The 17,922-nt window shown below is 49.1% G+C and overlaps 2 protein-coding genes across 4 annotated transcripts in view; one reads left to right on the forward strand and one right to left on the reverse strand.

Moving 5' to 3' along the window:
* The window catches only part of PALS1 (protein associated with LIN7 1, MAGUK p55 family member), a 40,887-nt gene extending 24,818 nt beyond the window's left edge, over positions 1–16,069 (forward strand). For all 3 annotated transcript variants that reach the window (XM_078867966.1, XM_078867968.1, XM_078867967.1), the window contains exons 9-15: positions 704–887; positions 2,734–2,805; positions 3,081–3,131; positions 4,049–4,216; positions 7,086–7,288; positions 8,077–8,187; positions 8,760–16,069. In XM_078867966.1, coding sequence (XP_078724092.1) covers positions 704–887; positions 2,734–2,805; positions 3,081–3,131; positions 4,049–4,216; positions 7,086–7,288; positions 8,077–8,187; positions 8,760–8,936 — 966 coding nt within the window. In that variant the 3' untranslated portion in view covers positions 8,937–16,069. The remainder of the gene's footprint in view (positions 1–703; positions 888–2,733; positions 2,806–3,080; positions 3,132–4,048; positions 4,217–7,085; positions 7,289–8,076; positions 8,188–8,759) is intronic.
* Positions 16,070–17,575: 1,506 nt separating this feature from the next.
* LOC144941634 (plasminogen-like) overlaps positions 17,576–17,922 on the reverse strand; it is a 49,550-nt gene continuing 49,203 nt past the window's right edge. The window contains exon 19 of the mRNA XM_078867965.1: positions 17,576–17,734. Within this exon, the coding sequence (XP_078724091.1) occupies positions 17,576–17,734 (159 nt within the window). The remainder of the gene's footprint in view (positions 17,735–17,922) is intronic.

A 17,922-nucleotide genomic window follows, 5' to 3' on the forward strand; every position in this document is an offset into this window, starting at 1 on the left:
ATAACTTCTCTGTGGCAGCCTTGGGCAGAAGGACCTTATTACGGTCGCCCCATGTGCACCTGTGCTTCCGTGTCTGTTGTTTTACTATGAAAATGAGAACCCGACTTACGGTTGCCATGCTGTTGCACTCCACTAATTGTAAGGGTCAGTGCCCGTAGCCCTCATTTTGAATGACGAAGGATAGAATACGCCAAAGAGGATGACGCCTCGGGAGAGGCAGAGATGAAATGGGACCCGTGCAGGAGTGGGGGATGGATCGTGGTGGCACGGTGAGAGATGGTGATGGCGTGGGTAGAGAATTATTCAGAGGCTTGGAAAGCTACGCACGAGCGAGAAGGCAGTCGAACCTGGCGCCAACAAATGCCCAAGCTCTGCCGTCCTATATTGGGATCTTTGGACAACTCCATTCGTGAGTGTTCTATACTTATGGGAGGAAACCGAAGTACGCGGAGAAAACCCACGCACGCGAGGGTGGCCTTCACTCAATCTCTGTCTTGAGGGAATAACAATGGAAATCAACCCACTTGCTGTACTGCCGTACCCTGATGAGGGGCAAGAAATAACAACCTCGACACCTACGGGTAGGGAGGGAGTTTTTTACGAATGCGCGCGTGATCCACCAATCCTCGCTTGCAACACAGGAGCGCGGCATGACCAACCTGCACCCAAAAATTTGTTTGGGTGTGCCGCCGTGTTCGCTCAGGTGCACATGAAGGCCCTGTTTGACTACGACCCGCTGGACGACCCCTACATCCCGTGCCGCGAGCTGGGCCTGTCCTTCCAGAAGGGCGACGTGCTACACATCATGAGCCAGGAGGACCCCAACTGGTGGCAGGCGTTCCGCGAGGGTGAGGAGGTGAACCAGCCACTGGCCGGCCTCGTGCCAGGTAACGGCACCTTCCCCTCCGCGGGTTCACAGCACCGACCGCTTGGGGGTCCCGCTCGTTTGGGTGGTCTGTGTGGCCGGGTTTCTCGAGGCCAAGTTCCGGAAAGGCTCTGTCCACCCGTCTTGACATCCGCAAATCAGGCAGATGGACAAAGCCCAACGCATTAATGCTTACAACCTTCATTGGACAGCAATACATTAGAACATTTACTATTAAGCTTTGTATGTGTGTCCGACCGGACAACCGAATGAGTGGATACAGTATTCAACAATATTAAATAAATAAGTAATATAAAAAAAAATATAATTTTAAAACACACTTTATTGAAATATACCATACTAGTAATGGAAGAACTCCACGACTCCAGGAAGTGGCCCCGAAGCTTGCCATAACGTAAGGGACCGTGGTGATTTACAGCCAACGTTAGTTGAGCGTGGACAATTAGACCCAAGCTGAAACATAACATATAAAACATAATGTTGAAAAAAATATCTATTTTTCATTTTTAATGATAGAATATAGTGTTGTCATCAGTATGACATAAGTATATCAAGTTGGCAGTCGACACCACATTGGGAAGTGGGTAAAAATTTAGTTACAAGATTTGAGGATACAACAGAGTGAGTTAATAAAAAGCGTGTAATAAAAACATGCTGTTTGTTGCATTAAACGTAACGTTTTGAGCTTTTAACTGAGAAAGGAAGCTAGCGGCCGTGCTGTTTGATTTACCGGCGTGGCGGTTGAAGCAACGGGGCAAGCTTCTCATCTCCCACACCCCTCCCCCCACCGTCTCTCCACCCAGCAGCAGTATAAATGGTTACACCACAGTCGATCGACAGGTCGTGTGGTGGAGTAAAGTGTGGGTACATCTCCTCTTTCCTCCTAAAAATCCACTGGAATCGATGACCAGTTCCTGAATTTTGGAACCGGTAATATCAGTTAACAAGCCCAGTTTATGATCCATATTTATTTCTGGGCCACTACATAGCAGTTTCATATGAAATTTTTTGCTATTAACCCTCCACCATGACAGAAATATTGGCATGGAACTTCGACTGGCCTCACACAAATTCACATGTGGATCATGTTGGTGGTGGCTACGAAAGCCTACGTTTTGAGTGAACCCGATATTTATCATTCATATTGTAGGCTTGAATTTCATGCAGCCGCCCCTGTGTGCCTTAGCAATGGATCTTCTATGTAACTCCCTATGTGATTTTGCACCACTGCCAACCCCAGCTTGAGCTGGACAGCTGCAAAAAGAGCTTCGTAGCGGTTAGCGCGCTGCACTACGAACCTGGCGACCCGGGTTCGATTCCCGCTCGCGGCAAACACCAGTGATGATTATCTGAACCGGTCCTGGGCCTCCCCTAGGTCGACTCAGCCTCGAATGAGTACCTGGTGCGATGTGTAAACATCGCCGCTAGGGAGACAAAGGCGGCCGGGCATGGTGTTGGCCACCCACCCCCTCGTGTGCCGTGCCGACCTTTATATGTGCTCGCTAACAGCACTTGCCCCTACAGTCTGTTACAGGCTATACGGGGGATCTTTGTAGTGGTTGGCGCACTGCGTTACCAAACAGGCGACCCTTGTCGATTCCCACTCATGGCAACCACCAGTGAGAATTATTTGAACCGGTCCTGGGCCTCCCCTAAGTCGACTCGGCGTCAAATGAGTACCTGGTGCGGTGTGTAAACATCACCACTTGGAGTGGTGCTGTCCACCCACCCCCTCGTGTGCCGTGCCGGCCTTCATAGGTGCTCGCGAACAGCACTTGCCGCATCAGTCTGTTAAGGCTATAAGGGGGATCTTTTTCTTTGTCTGCGATTGTGTGGATGATTTGTAGGGAAAAGCTTCCAACAGCAGCGGGAGGTCATGAAGCAGACGGTGGAGGAGGATGACAATATGGAGAAGTCGGGTGAGCGAGCAAGGAAACAGTGGCCCCTTCTCTTCACTCGATCACTCATCCCTGTTCGCCGCACTCTCTACGCGTCCCCAGACCGGAGAGGCAGCCTCGATCCTTGCGCTCCGTCATCACCGCGTTTCCACTGCGCAGCACCTGCCACCTCACGCGGTTATCGTGGCTTTTTAAAGCGCACGGCGAACGCGAGACGCGCGCGCAGTCGATCGGGGTGCGTCTGGAGAGCCGGGCACCAATGAGTCCTGCTCACCTGTGCTGCACATTCCCTGCAGGAAAGCTGTGGTGCGCCAAGAAGAACAAGAAGAAGAGGAAGAAACTTTACGGTACGGCATGGCACACGGTGCTCACGGGGCCGAGCCTCGCTCATCGTCACCGTCTATCACCGGGCGGCAGCGTAGCGGCGGCGCAGTGGGGTGACACTCGTGCCGTTTCACAGCAACAGCGGCCTGCGTTCGATTGCCGACTGGGGCACCCTGCTGTATGGAGTTTGCTTGTTCTCTTCCTGTTCTGCAGAGTGAGGGAGGGAGTGAGATTGAGTAAAAAAATGGTTGCCTTAGTAGCGAGATGTTATTTCCCTACCCTGGTATGCAGGAGGTTTTGGGTTCGATCTCGACCCTGTCGATGCCTGTATATGTGGGATTTGCATGTCTTTCTCCCCGTGGTTGCCTGGATTTTTCTCTGGGTCCTCCGGTTTTTCCTCCCAATTTAGAATCAACATGCCTTTAGAGTTTTTGGCTGCTATAAATGTCCATATGATAAGCCACTTTGTTAAGCTATCATTTATGGCCCGGTCACCTCTGAAAAAGTGGACTTAACCTGTAAAATAAAGAATAGTTTAGTTTAGAATGTGGGTGAGTGAATATGTGAGAGAGTGTATGAGTGTGTTAAAGTGAGAGTGAATGTGAGTGAGTTTTCATAGTTTGTATGTTCTCCATATGATCTGAATGGGTTTCTTTTGAGTTCTCTGGTTTCCTCCCATAGCTAAAAAAAAACATTGTAACTTGTATTGGCCAAATATCCCAAACCTGCAAATGACTCGATTGGGATTCGACACAGCAACATTGCCCACCACCACCACCACACACACCTGGCCAGTCCCTCCTGAAAAATCGTCACGAGACGCAGTGAGACTACCCTGAGTAAACACGAGCAAGGGGAAAATAATGAACAAATGGTCATCTACGGTTGACACGGAAGGTGATAAAGTCTGCGCTCTTGTCCGCTTGTGCTGCGTGTTCAGAGATGGATGCTGATGAAATCCTGACGTACGAGGAGATGGCGCTGTACCACCAGCCTGCGAACCGCAAGAGACCCATTGTGCTCATCGGGCCTCCCAACTGTGGCCGCAACGAGCTACGAACGAGACTCATGGAGAGTGACGCGGACCGTTTTGCTGCCGCAACGCCCCGTACGGTCTCGCTCACTCACACATTAACACACTTGCTCATTCACATACACTTGCTCATTCATTCACATACACTCGCTCGCTCACTCACGCGCTCACTCACGCGCTCACTCACACACTCGCTCACTCAAACACTCGATCACTCATTAACTTTCTCACACGCTCGCTCATTCACACACTCGTTCACTTACTCACACGCTCCCTCATTAACGTGCATTCACTTGCTTGCTCAATCACACACTCGTCATTCACATTCTCGCTCACTTGCTCACTCACACACACTCGCTCACAAACTCGCTGACTCACTCATTCATGTACATTCGCTCGGTTGCTCATTCATACACTCACACGCTCATTCACACATTCGCTCATTCACACACTTGCTCATTCACACACTTGCTCATTCACACACTCGCTCTCACACTCAACAACAACAACAACAACAACCGCCATTCGCCACTAAGTGGCGGTGACATCACCACGACGCTTGTGCGAGGCTATGTGCACGCTGAGGCCACGTGAAATGTTGAACGCCCGCTGGCAGGAGATCACGGGGCAGACCCAGGTGCCACGGCTCGACTGACTGAGATGACTGGCTGATGCACCACCTGTGCCCCCTGCTGTGCCAACTTGCTGTGCTTTAGCCACCCGGCGCTCCGCTCGTTGTTGTGAGCATCGCTCCTCCGCCCTCCGTTGTTGTTGGAAGGCGACTGCCCAGTAGCGTCCTTTATGAGCCTCCTCCACGAGCCTCCTCCACAGAGGCCGATCCTGACACCGCTGGTACCAGTCATCAGCAAGTCCACTCAGCTCCTCCTGTACCACGTCACTCCATCTCTTCTCTAGCCCGTGTCACGCCCGTTTAGCCCCCTCTATCCGGCCGAACGAAAGCTGTTTAGGCATGCAGTGACTGGGCATGCGGGCTACATGATCAGCCAACGCAGCCTTGCCTGCCGGAGGAGCTCACCAATGGGACTTCGTCCAGATCTTTTAACGATTTGTGAGCGCCTCATAAATCCATCCTGGTTAAGCCCAGGATGGATCGTAGGCAGGCCAGCCTAAATGTTTCTAACCGGCGAAGATGTTCCATTAGGGGGGTCCACGTTTTGCAAGCGTGGAGAAGGGAGGGAATGACCGTGGCCGAGAAGGACCTGAAGCTTCGTGCGGAGCGACAGACCAGCTAGCTTCCACACAGCGTTACGCAACCGATGAAAAGATAATGCTGCTTGACTGATTCGAAGTGAGACCTTTGTTGTCAAACCGGAGCCGGTCATGAGCACACTGCCTAGGTATGGGAAACTCCACTCTCTCCACAACTGCCCCATCACCAATTGAGAACTGTGGGGTGGAGTGTCCGATGGTATAAAATACCCAGGCAGGTGCTTAGTTTTGGTGGGGCTGATGGTAAGGCCCCACCTCTTAGTGGCACGCTCCAGGTTTAGCAGCAGCACCTCCAACTTCTCCTCTGAGTGAGAGGCAATTACCAGATCATCGGCATACATAACATGGTTGACCAATAGGAAGCCATCCCTTGACCGCAGCCGGACATCGATCAGCCTCCCATTGTATCTGTACCAGATGAAAATTCCCCTGGTACAGCCATCGAAGGCTTCACAAACTTAAGTGGAGGAGCCCCGAGGGTAAAGATTCAATCTCTTGGCTCTGCCAAATGAGGTTTGGCCAGGAGATGTCATAGACGCCTGTCTCCCCGGGGCCTCTGGCACAAGCTTATTAATTAGATATTTTAGACGTGGTTTTGTGGTAATTAATTGAAGGTGGTTATAACCGCCATGAGGGGGAATGGCCAATCTAAATTGACCCTCCCCCCATGGCACTGCCCACCACAGCGTTGCCGTCCGGCACCACGAGGAGGTAGGGGGTTGTTTTTTCCGGGCTCACACACTCACACACTGGCTCACAGGCTTGCTCAAACACACACTCGCTTGCTCGCTCAGTCACTCACATATACTTGGTCACCGACTTGCTCACTCGCTTGCACTTACTCATTCACACTTGCCTCGATTACTCACAAACAGTGGTGCAATAGGCAAAGAGCCTCCTTATAGCCTTCACAGACTGTTGGGGCAAGAGTTGTTAGCGAGCACTTTTGAAGGACGGCATGGCACATGGGATGGGTGGTGAGCACCACACATCGCACTAGGTTCTCAATTAAGGCTGAGTCGACCTAGGGGAGGCCCAGACCGGTTAAGATATTCGTCACTGGTGTTCGCCGTGAGTGGGTATCGAACTTCGGTCTCTGGGTTTGTAGTGCAACGCGCTAACTGCTACACCACCGCTCCCCACACACACGCAATCACACACACTCACTCGCACGCACTCACATGCACGGACTCACATACTCACTCACACACCTGCTTACACTCATGCTCTCTCATTCGCTTACTCACACAGTTACACACACTCATTTACTTACTCGCTCACACTCGCTCGCTCACATGCTCGCACGCACACAATCACTTATACTATTGAACATTTTTAATACTGAATATAACCAACATTACTAACACAAATCTACTCACCTCAGCCGCTGATTGGTTGAAGCGCATGGAGCGATGACATCTTGTCGTCTATGTTGCATGGGGGACCTCAAAGTGCCTTAATGTTGCATGCGAGGTTGTCTTCTTGGCAGCTGCTTGGCTGGTGCAGTGGGAGTGATGACATCGTCCCTAGCAACCGCTGTCATGCCAACAAGCATTGCCGTCTCACTAGGACCCAAGTATGCCCTTTTTAATTTGTATGTTTTCTCCAACGGCTCTTCAGATCTTACGACGATCTCCGCCCGGCGGACTTGGGACGAGTGTTCGGGGTCGCTTTGTGTACTTGGGGCCCCTAATCGTTGTGTGTTGGCTCGCAGACACGACGCGTGGCATGAGGGACAACGAGGTGGACGGGCGCGACTACCACTTCGTGTCGCGGCAGGCGTTTGAGGCGGACATTGGAGTTCACAAATTCATTGAGCATGGCGAGTTCGAGAAGAACCTCTACGGCACCAGCATCGACTCGGTGCGACAAGTCATCAACTCGGGCAAGATCTGCGTCCTCAACCTTCACACCCAGGTGAGGCACACGCGGTGGTGGCGGCGTGAAAAGAGTTTGACCATAATCGTCGTCATCGTCATCATCGGCAACTAAAGTCAAGAGTGACTTCCTGCTGCTCAAATGAACATTGAGATATCGGTGCTCATCTCTTAAGAGCCCTACACAGCCCAGTGGTGGAAATTCCAAATTCCTTTTGTGGGGGTCAATGAGTCTTGTCCAGAGGATAACCACCGTCGATTTCCGCACAAAGTGGTCTCCAATACCATGGACCCGGAGGGTGGGATGATGGGCCGAGTCAACCCCCAACCAGGACCTCACCTCGCGTAAATTTCCGATCGTAAGCTGCTCGCTATGTTGCAGAGGGTCACGGTCCGAATGTGTAGCCCCTGCCGCCCTGGTTCCAAATTTTCTGACTTTGAAGAATTTTCTGAGGGGGTATTAGCCAAAAAAAAAGAAAAATACACAGAAACTGCTGCACAGTGGACGTTAAAAGATCCCCGTGACATCATTTGCAAGGGTAGGCCTTTGTGTGCTGGTGTCATGGTCCAAATTTGCAGACTTAGCTGCAAATTGCTAGATTGAAACATAGGTGTCAATCATTGCCCCCTGACTTGGAAAACTTGGCAGGACATTCCTCGAAAACCCATGAGATTCATCAGTGAGGCTTACCTGGTAATAATAATATAAACCTACGGGATGGCGTGTAAGTCCCGACACCTTACTGCTCAAGTTGGTGTCTGAAGATGTGCATCATGCAGCACTAGAGATCACTGCAATGAGAGCCTGTGTTTGTTTTTTGTTTTCAGTCTTTGAAGCTGTTAAAGAATTCCGATTTGAAGCCGTACATTATTTTTGTGGCACCGCCGTCACAAGAACGACTCCGAGCCATGATGGCAAAAGAATCAAAGAACCCCAAAGTGAGTGCACGTTTCTTGGGAATTATATTTCACTTACGTTGGCAATGAAGCAAAAGGTGTTTAACACTGAGGGCTATCATCATAACCATCGCTGACCCGAACTCGGTGGCGAGATGTTAACTACCTCGCCTGGTATACAGGAGGTCGTGGGTTCAATCCCGTGTGATGCCTATATATTTGGAGTTTGCACATTCTCCCCGTGGTCGCATGGATTTTTCTCCGGGTCCTCCGGTTTTTCCCTCCATATTTAGAAAGATGCTTTACAGTATTTGGCTGCTATAAATTTACACGTGATAAGCCACTTTGTTGCGCTATTATTTGTGACCCGGTCGGTTCTGAAAAATAGCAATATAGCTCAGTGGGCCTTACCTGGTAAAATAAACCAAAAAATTATTTAGTTTTAATGGTATAGTTTAATTAGACAAGACAAAAGTCAAAGCGATTTTCTGCTCAATGAGCTTATTTCAAGGCATTGCATGAACCCTGAAATCTCCGCTTTACATTGCACTCGCTTTGCATTCTGGAAATCGGCGATGTACGTGGTGATGTTTCCGACGGCGTGCGATGTGCAGCCAGAGGAGCTGCGGGAGGTGATCGAAAAGGCCCGCGAGATGGAGCAGGGCTACGGCCACTACTTCGATGGCATCATCGTGAACGCCGACCTGGACAAAGCCCACCAGGAGCTGCTGCGGCACGTCAACAAGCTGGACACTGAGCCACAGTGGGTGCCGTCCTCGTGGCTGCGCTGAGCAAGCCCTCGAAACCCCCCCCCCACCCTCCCGACTCTACCGTGGCCAGCTGTCGATGCGTGTCATGCGGTGTGAATCGCTGTCGAGAGTACGCTTTCACGAAAATGCTGCTGTAATTCGAGTTGTGCATTGCGGTGCCTTTCAACAGCACCGGCCGTTCACTCACTCCCCCCATTTCCCACTGCCCAAGCTCCGCTGTTGGCCTCAACACGGCTGCTGACACCAAATTTCACGAGGCCGCACGAGTCTAAATCCCACGTAGCGTCGCAATATCGTTCCGTCAATGTGAAGGGTGCTCATGTTCATCCTGTTCACCACGTAGAATCAGAGGAGTACCGCGCTTGGCTTTTGCGCAAGCACAGCGCTGCCGCGGAGGACTCTTTAATACAAATTTACAGAGTTTCTGAGTCGGTGGCATACCCATGATTCAACCGGATATTACAATGTTCGTTGAAAGCGCTGCTTGGCTTGATAGTCATAACTTGATATGAGGAAAAAAATGTGTATTAATTAGCTCGTGCTGTAGAGTCTGGTAGTAATCTTGGGATATCATAGGGCGACGTGTTTTAATACCTTAGGCCGCGGAATAATCTGAACAAATTTGTTGCGAAGCTCGCCAAATTGTTATGTGGCCTAACCCAAAAATCTATTATGAATCATATCGGCGACGAAACCCTATGTGGCAAGTTACCATGATCTCAATCTTCGTGTAATCATCATCTCGTCTCCTACTTGCCGGTGTAAACGTGGGTTCTATGCAAAATTGGCCGCACTTAAAATATCAACACAAAGGCCTATTATATTACACCAGTACAGATCGTAGCACCGGTGCGCGTATCATATCAGCATTTGCGTGTATGACTCGGGCGTAGACATCGCACCGCACCGTCGATGTAGGATGATATTCACCCGCATGCTTCCTGGTGATGCTCAGCAGCCCCGGGAGTCACCAACCCAGAGAGGGGCTCCGTGGCCTTGATGGTTCCTTCAGATCGCGTCGTGGCTAAAGCTGTTGATGCCACCCACATTACAACACCGAGACTGATTTGTCAGTTTAACACCAGCTGAGAACCAGCTGACATTCTTGCTTTTTTTATTATAATCGATTGGATGATTAAACGTTGATCAATATCTTTTGGACAGTAACTTGTTTTAAAATTTGCTATGATGACATAATGCCTTACAATTTTGAATGGTGAAGTTACAGGTTATAACATCCACTTCACATTTGGTAAATGAGAATTTCTCACTGAGACCATTAAGCAACTCCAGGACTTGAACAAACTACAATTAATGTACCAGAACCGTTTCACTCCCATGAGAGGTCTTCTGTGCAGCATTGTGCTGCCAGGAGAATTCTAAGTGAGCACGGTTATCTTGTACTGACGATCGGTAACGGTTTTCTTGTACTGTTGATCGGTAATGGTTATCTTGTACTGATGATCGGTAGTGCGAGTTTATACATGGTGCTCCGCTACGTTGAAACGTGGAGATACCACGCGTTGTAGAGCCCTCATCCAGGCAGCAAAGATCTATCAATGTCCTCGTTGCTCAAACGAGCAATGGGGTGGCACTCGTCTCCTTTGGTGGCTTTGAGCCAGTGGTGGAAATTCCACGTTGCCCTGGAGGGGTACAGTCTCTCCATTGGATGATCACATTGCTGGGATTCTCACAGGACTGGTGCTTATCTTTACCCTGGGGGATGATCGGCTGAGTCGAGCAACGCAGACGTCAGCGTCGTGGAGAGTACAAGTAACAGAATAACTAAACGGAAGATGTGCCCCCTTTCCATATCTGTCCCTCCACATAAAATACAAGTAGACTTTACTTTGTATGTATGTATGCATGTTGAACTTATGTCGTAGTCAGCCTTGCTAATCGGAGCATTCCACCAGCCACACGGCCTTCTGGGAATGGTTAATTTAAGCAAGATTGGTTGAACTTAACGCATATCTCGGACCGAAATCTAACAAAGAGGGTCTTTGCCTATAAACATCTGGCAGTTTATGAGCTTTTTTTTCAAGTAAGCCCGATGACACACTGAATGTCGAAACTGGCCCAGAGTTTGCTTGTGTTAAACCATTGCTAAAATTCTGCACTCCCAGGTGGATCTGTAAAAATGTATATATTTTTGCATATGTGGAGGAGGCATATGGTTGCTTATTGGTCTTGTCTCTTGAGTCAGCTTTGGCGAGCATGTTGGTGGTGATGGCGGTGGGAGTAGTGTAGCGGTTAGCGCTGCGTTGCGCTACGAACCCGGCGACCAGAGTTCGATTCTCGCTCACGGCCACCAACAACATTGACGATTATCTGAACCGGTCATGGGCCTTCCCTAGGTCGACTCAAATGAGTACCTGGTGTGGTGCATAAAAACATCGCCACTGGGAAGACAAAGGCGGTCTGACGTGGTGCTGGCCACCCACCCCCTCGTGTGCTGTGCCGGCCTCAATAGGTGCTTGCTAACAGCACTTGCCTTAACAGTCTGTTAAGGCTATATGGGGGATCTTTGTCTCTGCTAGTAGAGAGTGCATGGTGGCGGTGGTGGTTGGGATGGTGGGGGTGGTGGTGGTTGGGGTGGTAGTGGTTGTGGTGGTGGTTAGAGTGGTATTGGTGGTGGTTTGAGTGGTAGTGGTGACAGAGGTGGTATGGAGGTTAGGGTGGTGGTGGTGGTGATGGCGGTGGTTGGGGTGGTGGTGGCGGTAGCGGTGGTAGTTGGGGTAGTGGTTGGGGTTGGTGGTGGTGACGGTGACGGCGATGGTGGTGTTGAGGCCCCGCTGGGCTGATGGCCGCTTCGTGACGCTGTGTCCGCATCCTCTACCTTGGCTCACAGAGCTGACGTTCCGCGTTCACACAATTGGCAGTGGCAGCAGCAAGAGTGGCCGATATCCGGCAGCTACAGATTTGCAACATTTTCCTGCTGCTAATAATTGGAATGCTTCGACAAGACAGAGTTTATCTTGCACCACTGCCACTGTATGCAATGAACATTTTGTGGAACAATTACATTTTTGATATTTTGGGTTTCGGGCATCTGTAAAATATTCTTTTTAACGGATTACCTAAAGAAAGACGTATGTATATTTTTGTCGCAGAGGATCGTTTATATAAAAGAACGGTAAATTATGCAAAATGTGAAGGGTTTGTCTAGCCAGATTTTAAAAGCATTATCAGTCCGAGTAAAATCACGTGGCCTCATCGGTCGCTTGAGCGACCATCACGCCGCAACAACGAGCAGCAACAACGAGCAGCAACTGCGCAGTGCCGTGAATACGCAGTTGGTGAATAGCAACTGCGTTGTACTCGCAAGTTCAAACTCATTTATTACAATAGGTTGTCACGCATCCTCGTGTGTCTCAACTCAGTTTCACCCGTAACTTTAATAACAAGTGATAAATGGTAGGTAAGAGGTGTCATTGGAGTTTCCCCATGAAGCCTGCACCAGGTGCTGGACAGAGCAAATGTGCCTGGAAAACCTGGCCTTCACGATGACCATCTTCAGGCTATGTAGGCCCGTTGTATTGTTTCACCAATTTACACGAAGTTATTGTTGTTGGTTTGTATTACCATTGAGGTTAGTTCTCTCCTGCGCCATATTAATATAAACTGACTAGGAGCATGTGCTGGATATTTTAGTTGGGTTTTAGATTAAGGAGCCACTTCCATGAAGTAGGGCTCCCGTACCATGATTTCACAGTGCGCCGTGACGTTGCAGCACTGGCGACGGAGCAATATACATTACCTGTTGATCCATCCAGTGGGTTTCTATCGTCATGGACATTGAATCCAGCCTATTGATTCCCTCTACAATGAACGACGTAATCTGGCGGCAAACAACGATGTACATAATACCAATGTATTGCGTGTTAAAAACAAAGGTCATTATAATCGGAATTACAAGTCAAGCTTATTCTAAATCACATTCTTGTCTTAAAAATATCTTAATATTAGAGAAAAATCCACTCTACACACACGAGTACAGTTCACACCCGTCCATTACATTTTTGTCATGGTCCATTTTAAAAGCTTGCGACGGCTGTTGAATGCGCGCCTATTGAGTCCGTCTAGTCTCCTCGCTGTCGATTCCGCAGATAGTCTGGCAGCTTTCTCTGTCTGCCCGCTTAAAACTTCTTCCCACCGATGTTTATTTAGCATCGTGCTCACATCGGCCTCTGTAGGACATTCTCATCAACACAGCTGTGCCCGCTGTCGTCACCGCATTTTATTTCCTCGACAAGACGCGTTGGTTGGAACAGCTCTAGCCCAACCGGTCAGCGGCCAACGCCTGCACTGAGAGGGTTAAATAACTCCATATCACAATACTTGAGGTGGAGACGTTTGGATAGTGCTACAATAATGTAATCAATGAACACAGAGATGATGGGTTTTTTTTAACGAAATAAATATCTGGAAATAATTAGTGGGTGGTTTTGACGAAAGTTTTTAGTTGCCGTTTTGAGTTGTTAAAAACAGCCGAGTATTTCCCAGACCACAAGGTTAACAAAAAGACGTGCACTTTGGTGCAAAGTATAAACACAGAACGGCGCCCCAGATGACGGCCCCGCAGTCTGTGCCGTGTTCCTTTCCCCCCGCCATCGTCTGCCCTCTCGCAGCCTGCAATGTTTGCCCCCCACCATCACTCCCCCACCACCCCTACCACCCCCACCGCCATACAACAAGTCTCGCTACATCCCCTCACCCCCCCACCGACATCTCTAAGTAAAGCGACTCTAACCCACCTTGAAGATGCTGCCTGCATGTGCCGGTCAGGGCAGCCGCCCTGGGGACCTTGGGAGTGGGTGGATAAGTGGCCACGGACTGCGACGATTTGTTCTGCTTCGAGTTCCCCCCCACCGCCACCACCCCCACCACCCCCGGGCGACGCGCGATCGGTTCGATCCACTCGCATTGGGATGTGAAGTCGTCTCTCTGGCTCACATATTGTCTTCAACATTAAACCGATTGGCATCTTCTCGACGTGAAGCAGTCACTGTCGTGTTTAGAGTGGCAGGGTGGAAGCGCAGTTGGACGTACGTCGAACTTCTTTCACGCCGTACGTAGAAAACTGTGCTCATCGGAAGTGGGGGAAAATGCTGCGGCATTTGTGCCTCGCGGTAAGAATGGACCGAGGTTCGAATCCTGCAGTCCGGGAATCGGCATTTGTGTTCGGATAGCAGAAATGTATTTGTGCCGAGCTGTGGTACAGGTATTGTGGTGAACCTTTTGGCAGTTTACTGCACCGTCTTAATAGACCTAGGCTGAGAAATTCGTCCAGGTTTGGCTGCGCTCGTTGTGGGGGTTAGAAATGGCCACTTGACTCAGTCGCCTAAGGCTTCTCACAGAATCACAGTTGCAGCGCTGTTTAAAACGCACCAGGGGTGATCTGTAGAACCTTCTTCTCCAGTAAAGGATTTAGGAACGTGTGGAAATGTCTCCGTGGAGTTGGATTGACGTGCATACCGATGAAGATTGACCGTCGGTGACTGTTAAGCCCTGCAGTGAGTGTCTACAGAAGACTTTACTCTCAGCCGCGCTGAACCTGCGTGTAGCCAAAGCCTGGCCACCACCTCCTGAGGGCTTGCCGCGGGCTCTCGCTCGGGCCACACGATGGATGCTTCCTTGGCACCTTAGCACTGTGTCGCTCACGGCTGGTTGTTTGCAAATAAGGCGGTGAGTTGAAGCCCACAGATGCGTCACCTTTTTGACCGTCGGGTATATCGCAACCAGGCAGTTCGAGCAATAACCGTGCACAGCTGTTAATATTGACCGTAGACACGTGTTGTATTGAAATAAATATGATAGACTGGAGGAACCATGTTTGTATCCTTTAATTAATAATGTATTTTTGAGTTAGGCAACTTAAGGATCTGGCCAAATCTGTACTATAAGACCCTCCACCACTCGACATGGTCTAACAGAGTACGATTATTTCACGTGGCAATTATTATTGCCGTGTCAGCCCACTGGTGATTTGGAGAATAATTTTCACAATTAAATTTGAAACTGTGCCAAAGCATCTTCACGACAAGATCCAGTAACATTTGTGGAGGGTCTTACGACACCGATTTGGCCAGATCATTTCATGTCCTAACCCCAAAAGCAACTATGAATCTTAATACCGACTGCGAAAACCTGCTTGCTAAATTTTTTGATTTGTTGTTGGCTGACATCGGTTAACTACAACGCTGTTGTTTTGGATTCATTTTTTCTCCGCGGGTAGCAGTGCTTATAGTCATAAAGCATTGCTTCCTCGTTTTGTGAGAGTAAAGAGCACCCAGGACTTACCATCGCTGGTTCCAACAGTGGATCCATTGCTGGATCCATCGCTGGTTCCATTGCTGGATCCATCGCTGCTTCCGAGGATCGTGCACGAGTCGTACTGCCACGAGCGGTCATCTAGGTTCACTTCCTTCGTGTAAAATCTTTATAAAATGTAAGTACAGTGTATAGTAATGTTACTCTCGAGTCTCTAATTTGAAATATATTGCAAAATAGTGTATATTTGACTTATTCATGAAGTGTATTCTTACTATTGTTTAGACTTGCATATTATAATTCCTGTTCATATTTTTACGTAGTCGCGTCTCTTGCATTGTCTCATAACTTCTCATGAGGCGATCACCAAGAGCTTCTGGAGTTGAATAGACAGAATGGCCGTAGACGGCTTTGATATGAATCCCGGGACGCTGCGATTCTTCATCGAGCGTCGTTTGCCGAGGAAGCGGAAGTTCGCACGTCACGTCCGACGTGTGAAATGGCATCAACCGACTTATACTACCCGTTCATTGGACACTCGTGAGTGAGGCTTGCAGTGGTTTGGTTTTGGAATGAACATTTTATCGTTGGTCACCGCATACCGAGGGGCATTCGGGAATGTATTTTTCCTTTGTACAATGTTTTAAAAACTAGAAATGTAAACGAATCAGTATTACTGTGTAAAGGGTTGTTGTTAGCACATTGTGTGTTTTGTAGTGAACGTGTCCCATTAAGGTTGACGCTGTAAATCCGTTCCGAACCTCTCTGCGCTGCTTCATCATTCCACGGTTCCAAGTGATTATCCAGCTATGCAGCTCTTGAGAGAATAACTCCTTTGGAAATTTCACAAATGAAACAAATAAAGTATTCCCGTTGTTTTACTCTTCGTGCATTGGCTCGTTGCCGTTGTGCTGCACGTGGTGTCTGTGCATGAGTAGGGCAGCGCATGAGAAGGGCAGCGCATGCCCAGCTTGTCCCCACGTCACACACCCCGCAACGCCCAGCTTGTACCCACGTGACACACCCCACAACGTCAGTTCCCACAAGCCCTCAGAAAAATGGCAGCCACGATCACAATCAAAATGTGTGCATGTTAAATGAAACCATATATTGTTGACAATCAAAATCAAACACATCATATTAAATCAAACAGCAACAAATAACAATAATGATGAACTTGTATTTAGCGGCGCTGTTCATGTGGATTGTAATCAGAACGCCACTGTCGAGTTTGCACGAACGTGCGGGAAGGGGCAGCCAGAACCAACAATACCAACAATTGCCCAAGACTAAAACAGCAACATCGAGCGCTACCGTTCCCTTGGGCACGATATGAAGCTGTGCTCGCAAACGCGAGTCACTTCCTCGTTCATTCTCATGGACTGTCACTGAAATATAACGGCGTTTGTAAATATTCGCCGCTTGTTGTAGATGTTCGTGGTTTTGAATTAGGCAGGCTGCCCTGGTTATTACTGCCAGGTTTATTATCAAAATGGGACCTTTTTTGCCATTTTCAAAGCATGAAAAAATAAGAATAGGTTTTACCCTTTCTGCCAATAAAACAGGTGTTAAGATGTTCGAATACCTATAGAGAAACCTTTTTCAAGGAATCAAGTCTGCATTAATCACACGTCCTTGTGGTGAACATGCAAACAAACATGCTCTGATAATATATGCATCGTCTTTGAAACTGATTGGCCTACACCAGACACAGCCTTCTTTAGGGCCTCATCGCACCAGTGTCAGACCAGAGAACACCAAAAGGCGAACAGTACAAAGACAATGCCACTGAGAGCATTCATAGCTCGGGGTGAGAAGCTACAAAATGGGACCTTTTTGCCAATATCAAAGTATGAAAAAATAATAGGTTTGACACTGGTGAGACTAGGCCCTAAAGAAGGCTGTCACTGGTGTAGGCCAATCAGTTTCAAAGACAATGCATATATTATCAGAGCATGTTTGTTTGCATGTTCACCACAAGTACGTGTGGCTAATGCAGACTTGATTCCTTGAAAAAGGTTTATTATCCATAAAAAAATACTCTGCGCTGTCCGCTTCGAAGTGGAGGTTAAAGATCCCCCGACGTCGTTTGAGACAAGTGCAGCCATTTGTGCCGGCGTCACGGTCCACATTTTTCATTCGCAAAAATGACACCGCCCATTACTCAGTTGTGATCACACGCAGTGGCGACATTGTCTCCTGCTGTGAAATTACAGCAGACTCTGAAACTACAGAAAGCTTGGTGCCTTCATTCATAATAACCCTCCGGTGTAACAACGATAGTGCCAATACCAAGTGTGCCAGGTGATGGGGCTTTCGTGCTTTGGGACCGGCCCCTGGGAGTCTGGCAGTGCCAGGCGTGGCCGCGGGGGGGTGGGGGATGGACCCTACTGGTTGATGACGCGCTCTATCCACAACATGAAGGGAGCTGTGCGCGTGTACACGCCGGGTTTTCCCACGTCTCCGCAGCCGATGCCCCACGACGTCACTCCCTGCAGTACCCAGCGCTCGGCCTGCATGCACACCAGGGGGCCTCCGCTGTCTCCCTGCAGCCAACAACCACGTGGGTTTGAGTGTAAAGTTGATTTTGTTTAAATGCACAGCCATGCTCCCCTTGCACTAGAGACATTGTACCGGAGTGTGGAGTGGGCTCAACGCGGTGGATGATTGTTTCGGTCACGTGGGATTACGCTGCCTGTGTTCTGTGTGTGGGAGTGGATAGGCTGTTTCCTGC

The sequence above is a fragment of the Lampetra fluviatilis genome, chromosome 25 (genome assembly GCF_964198595.1).
Source record: "Lampetra fluviatilis chromosome 25, kcLamFluv1.1, whole genome shotgun sequence".
NCBI lineage: Eukaryota > Metazoa > Chordata > Hyperoartia > Petromyzontiformes > Petromyzontidae > Lampetra > Lampetra fluviatilis.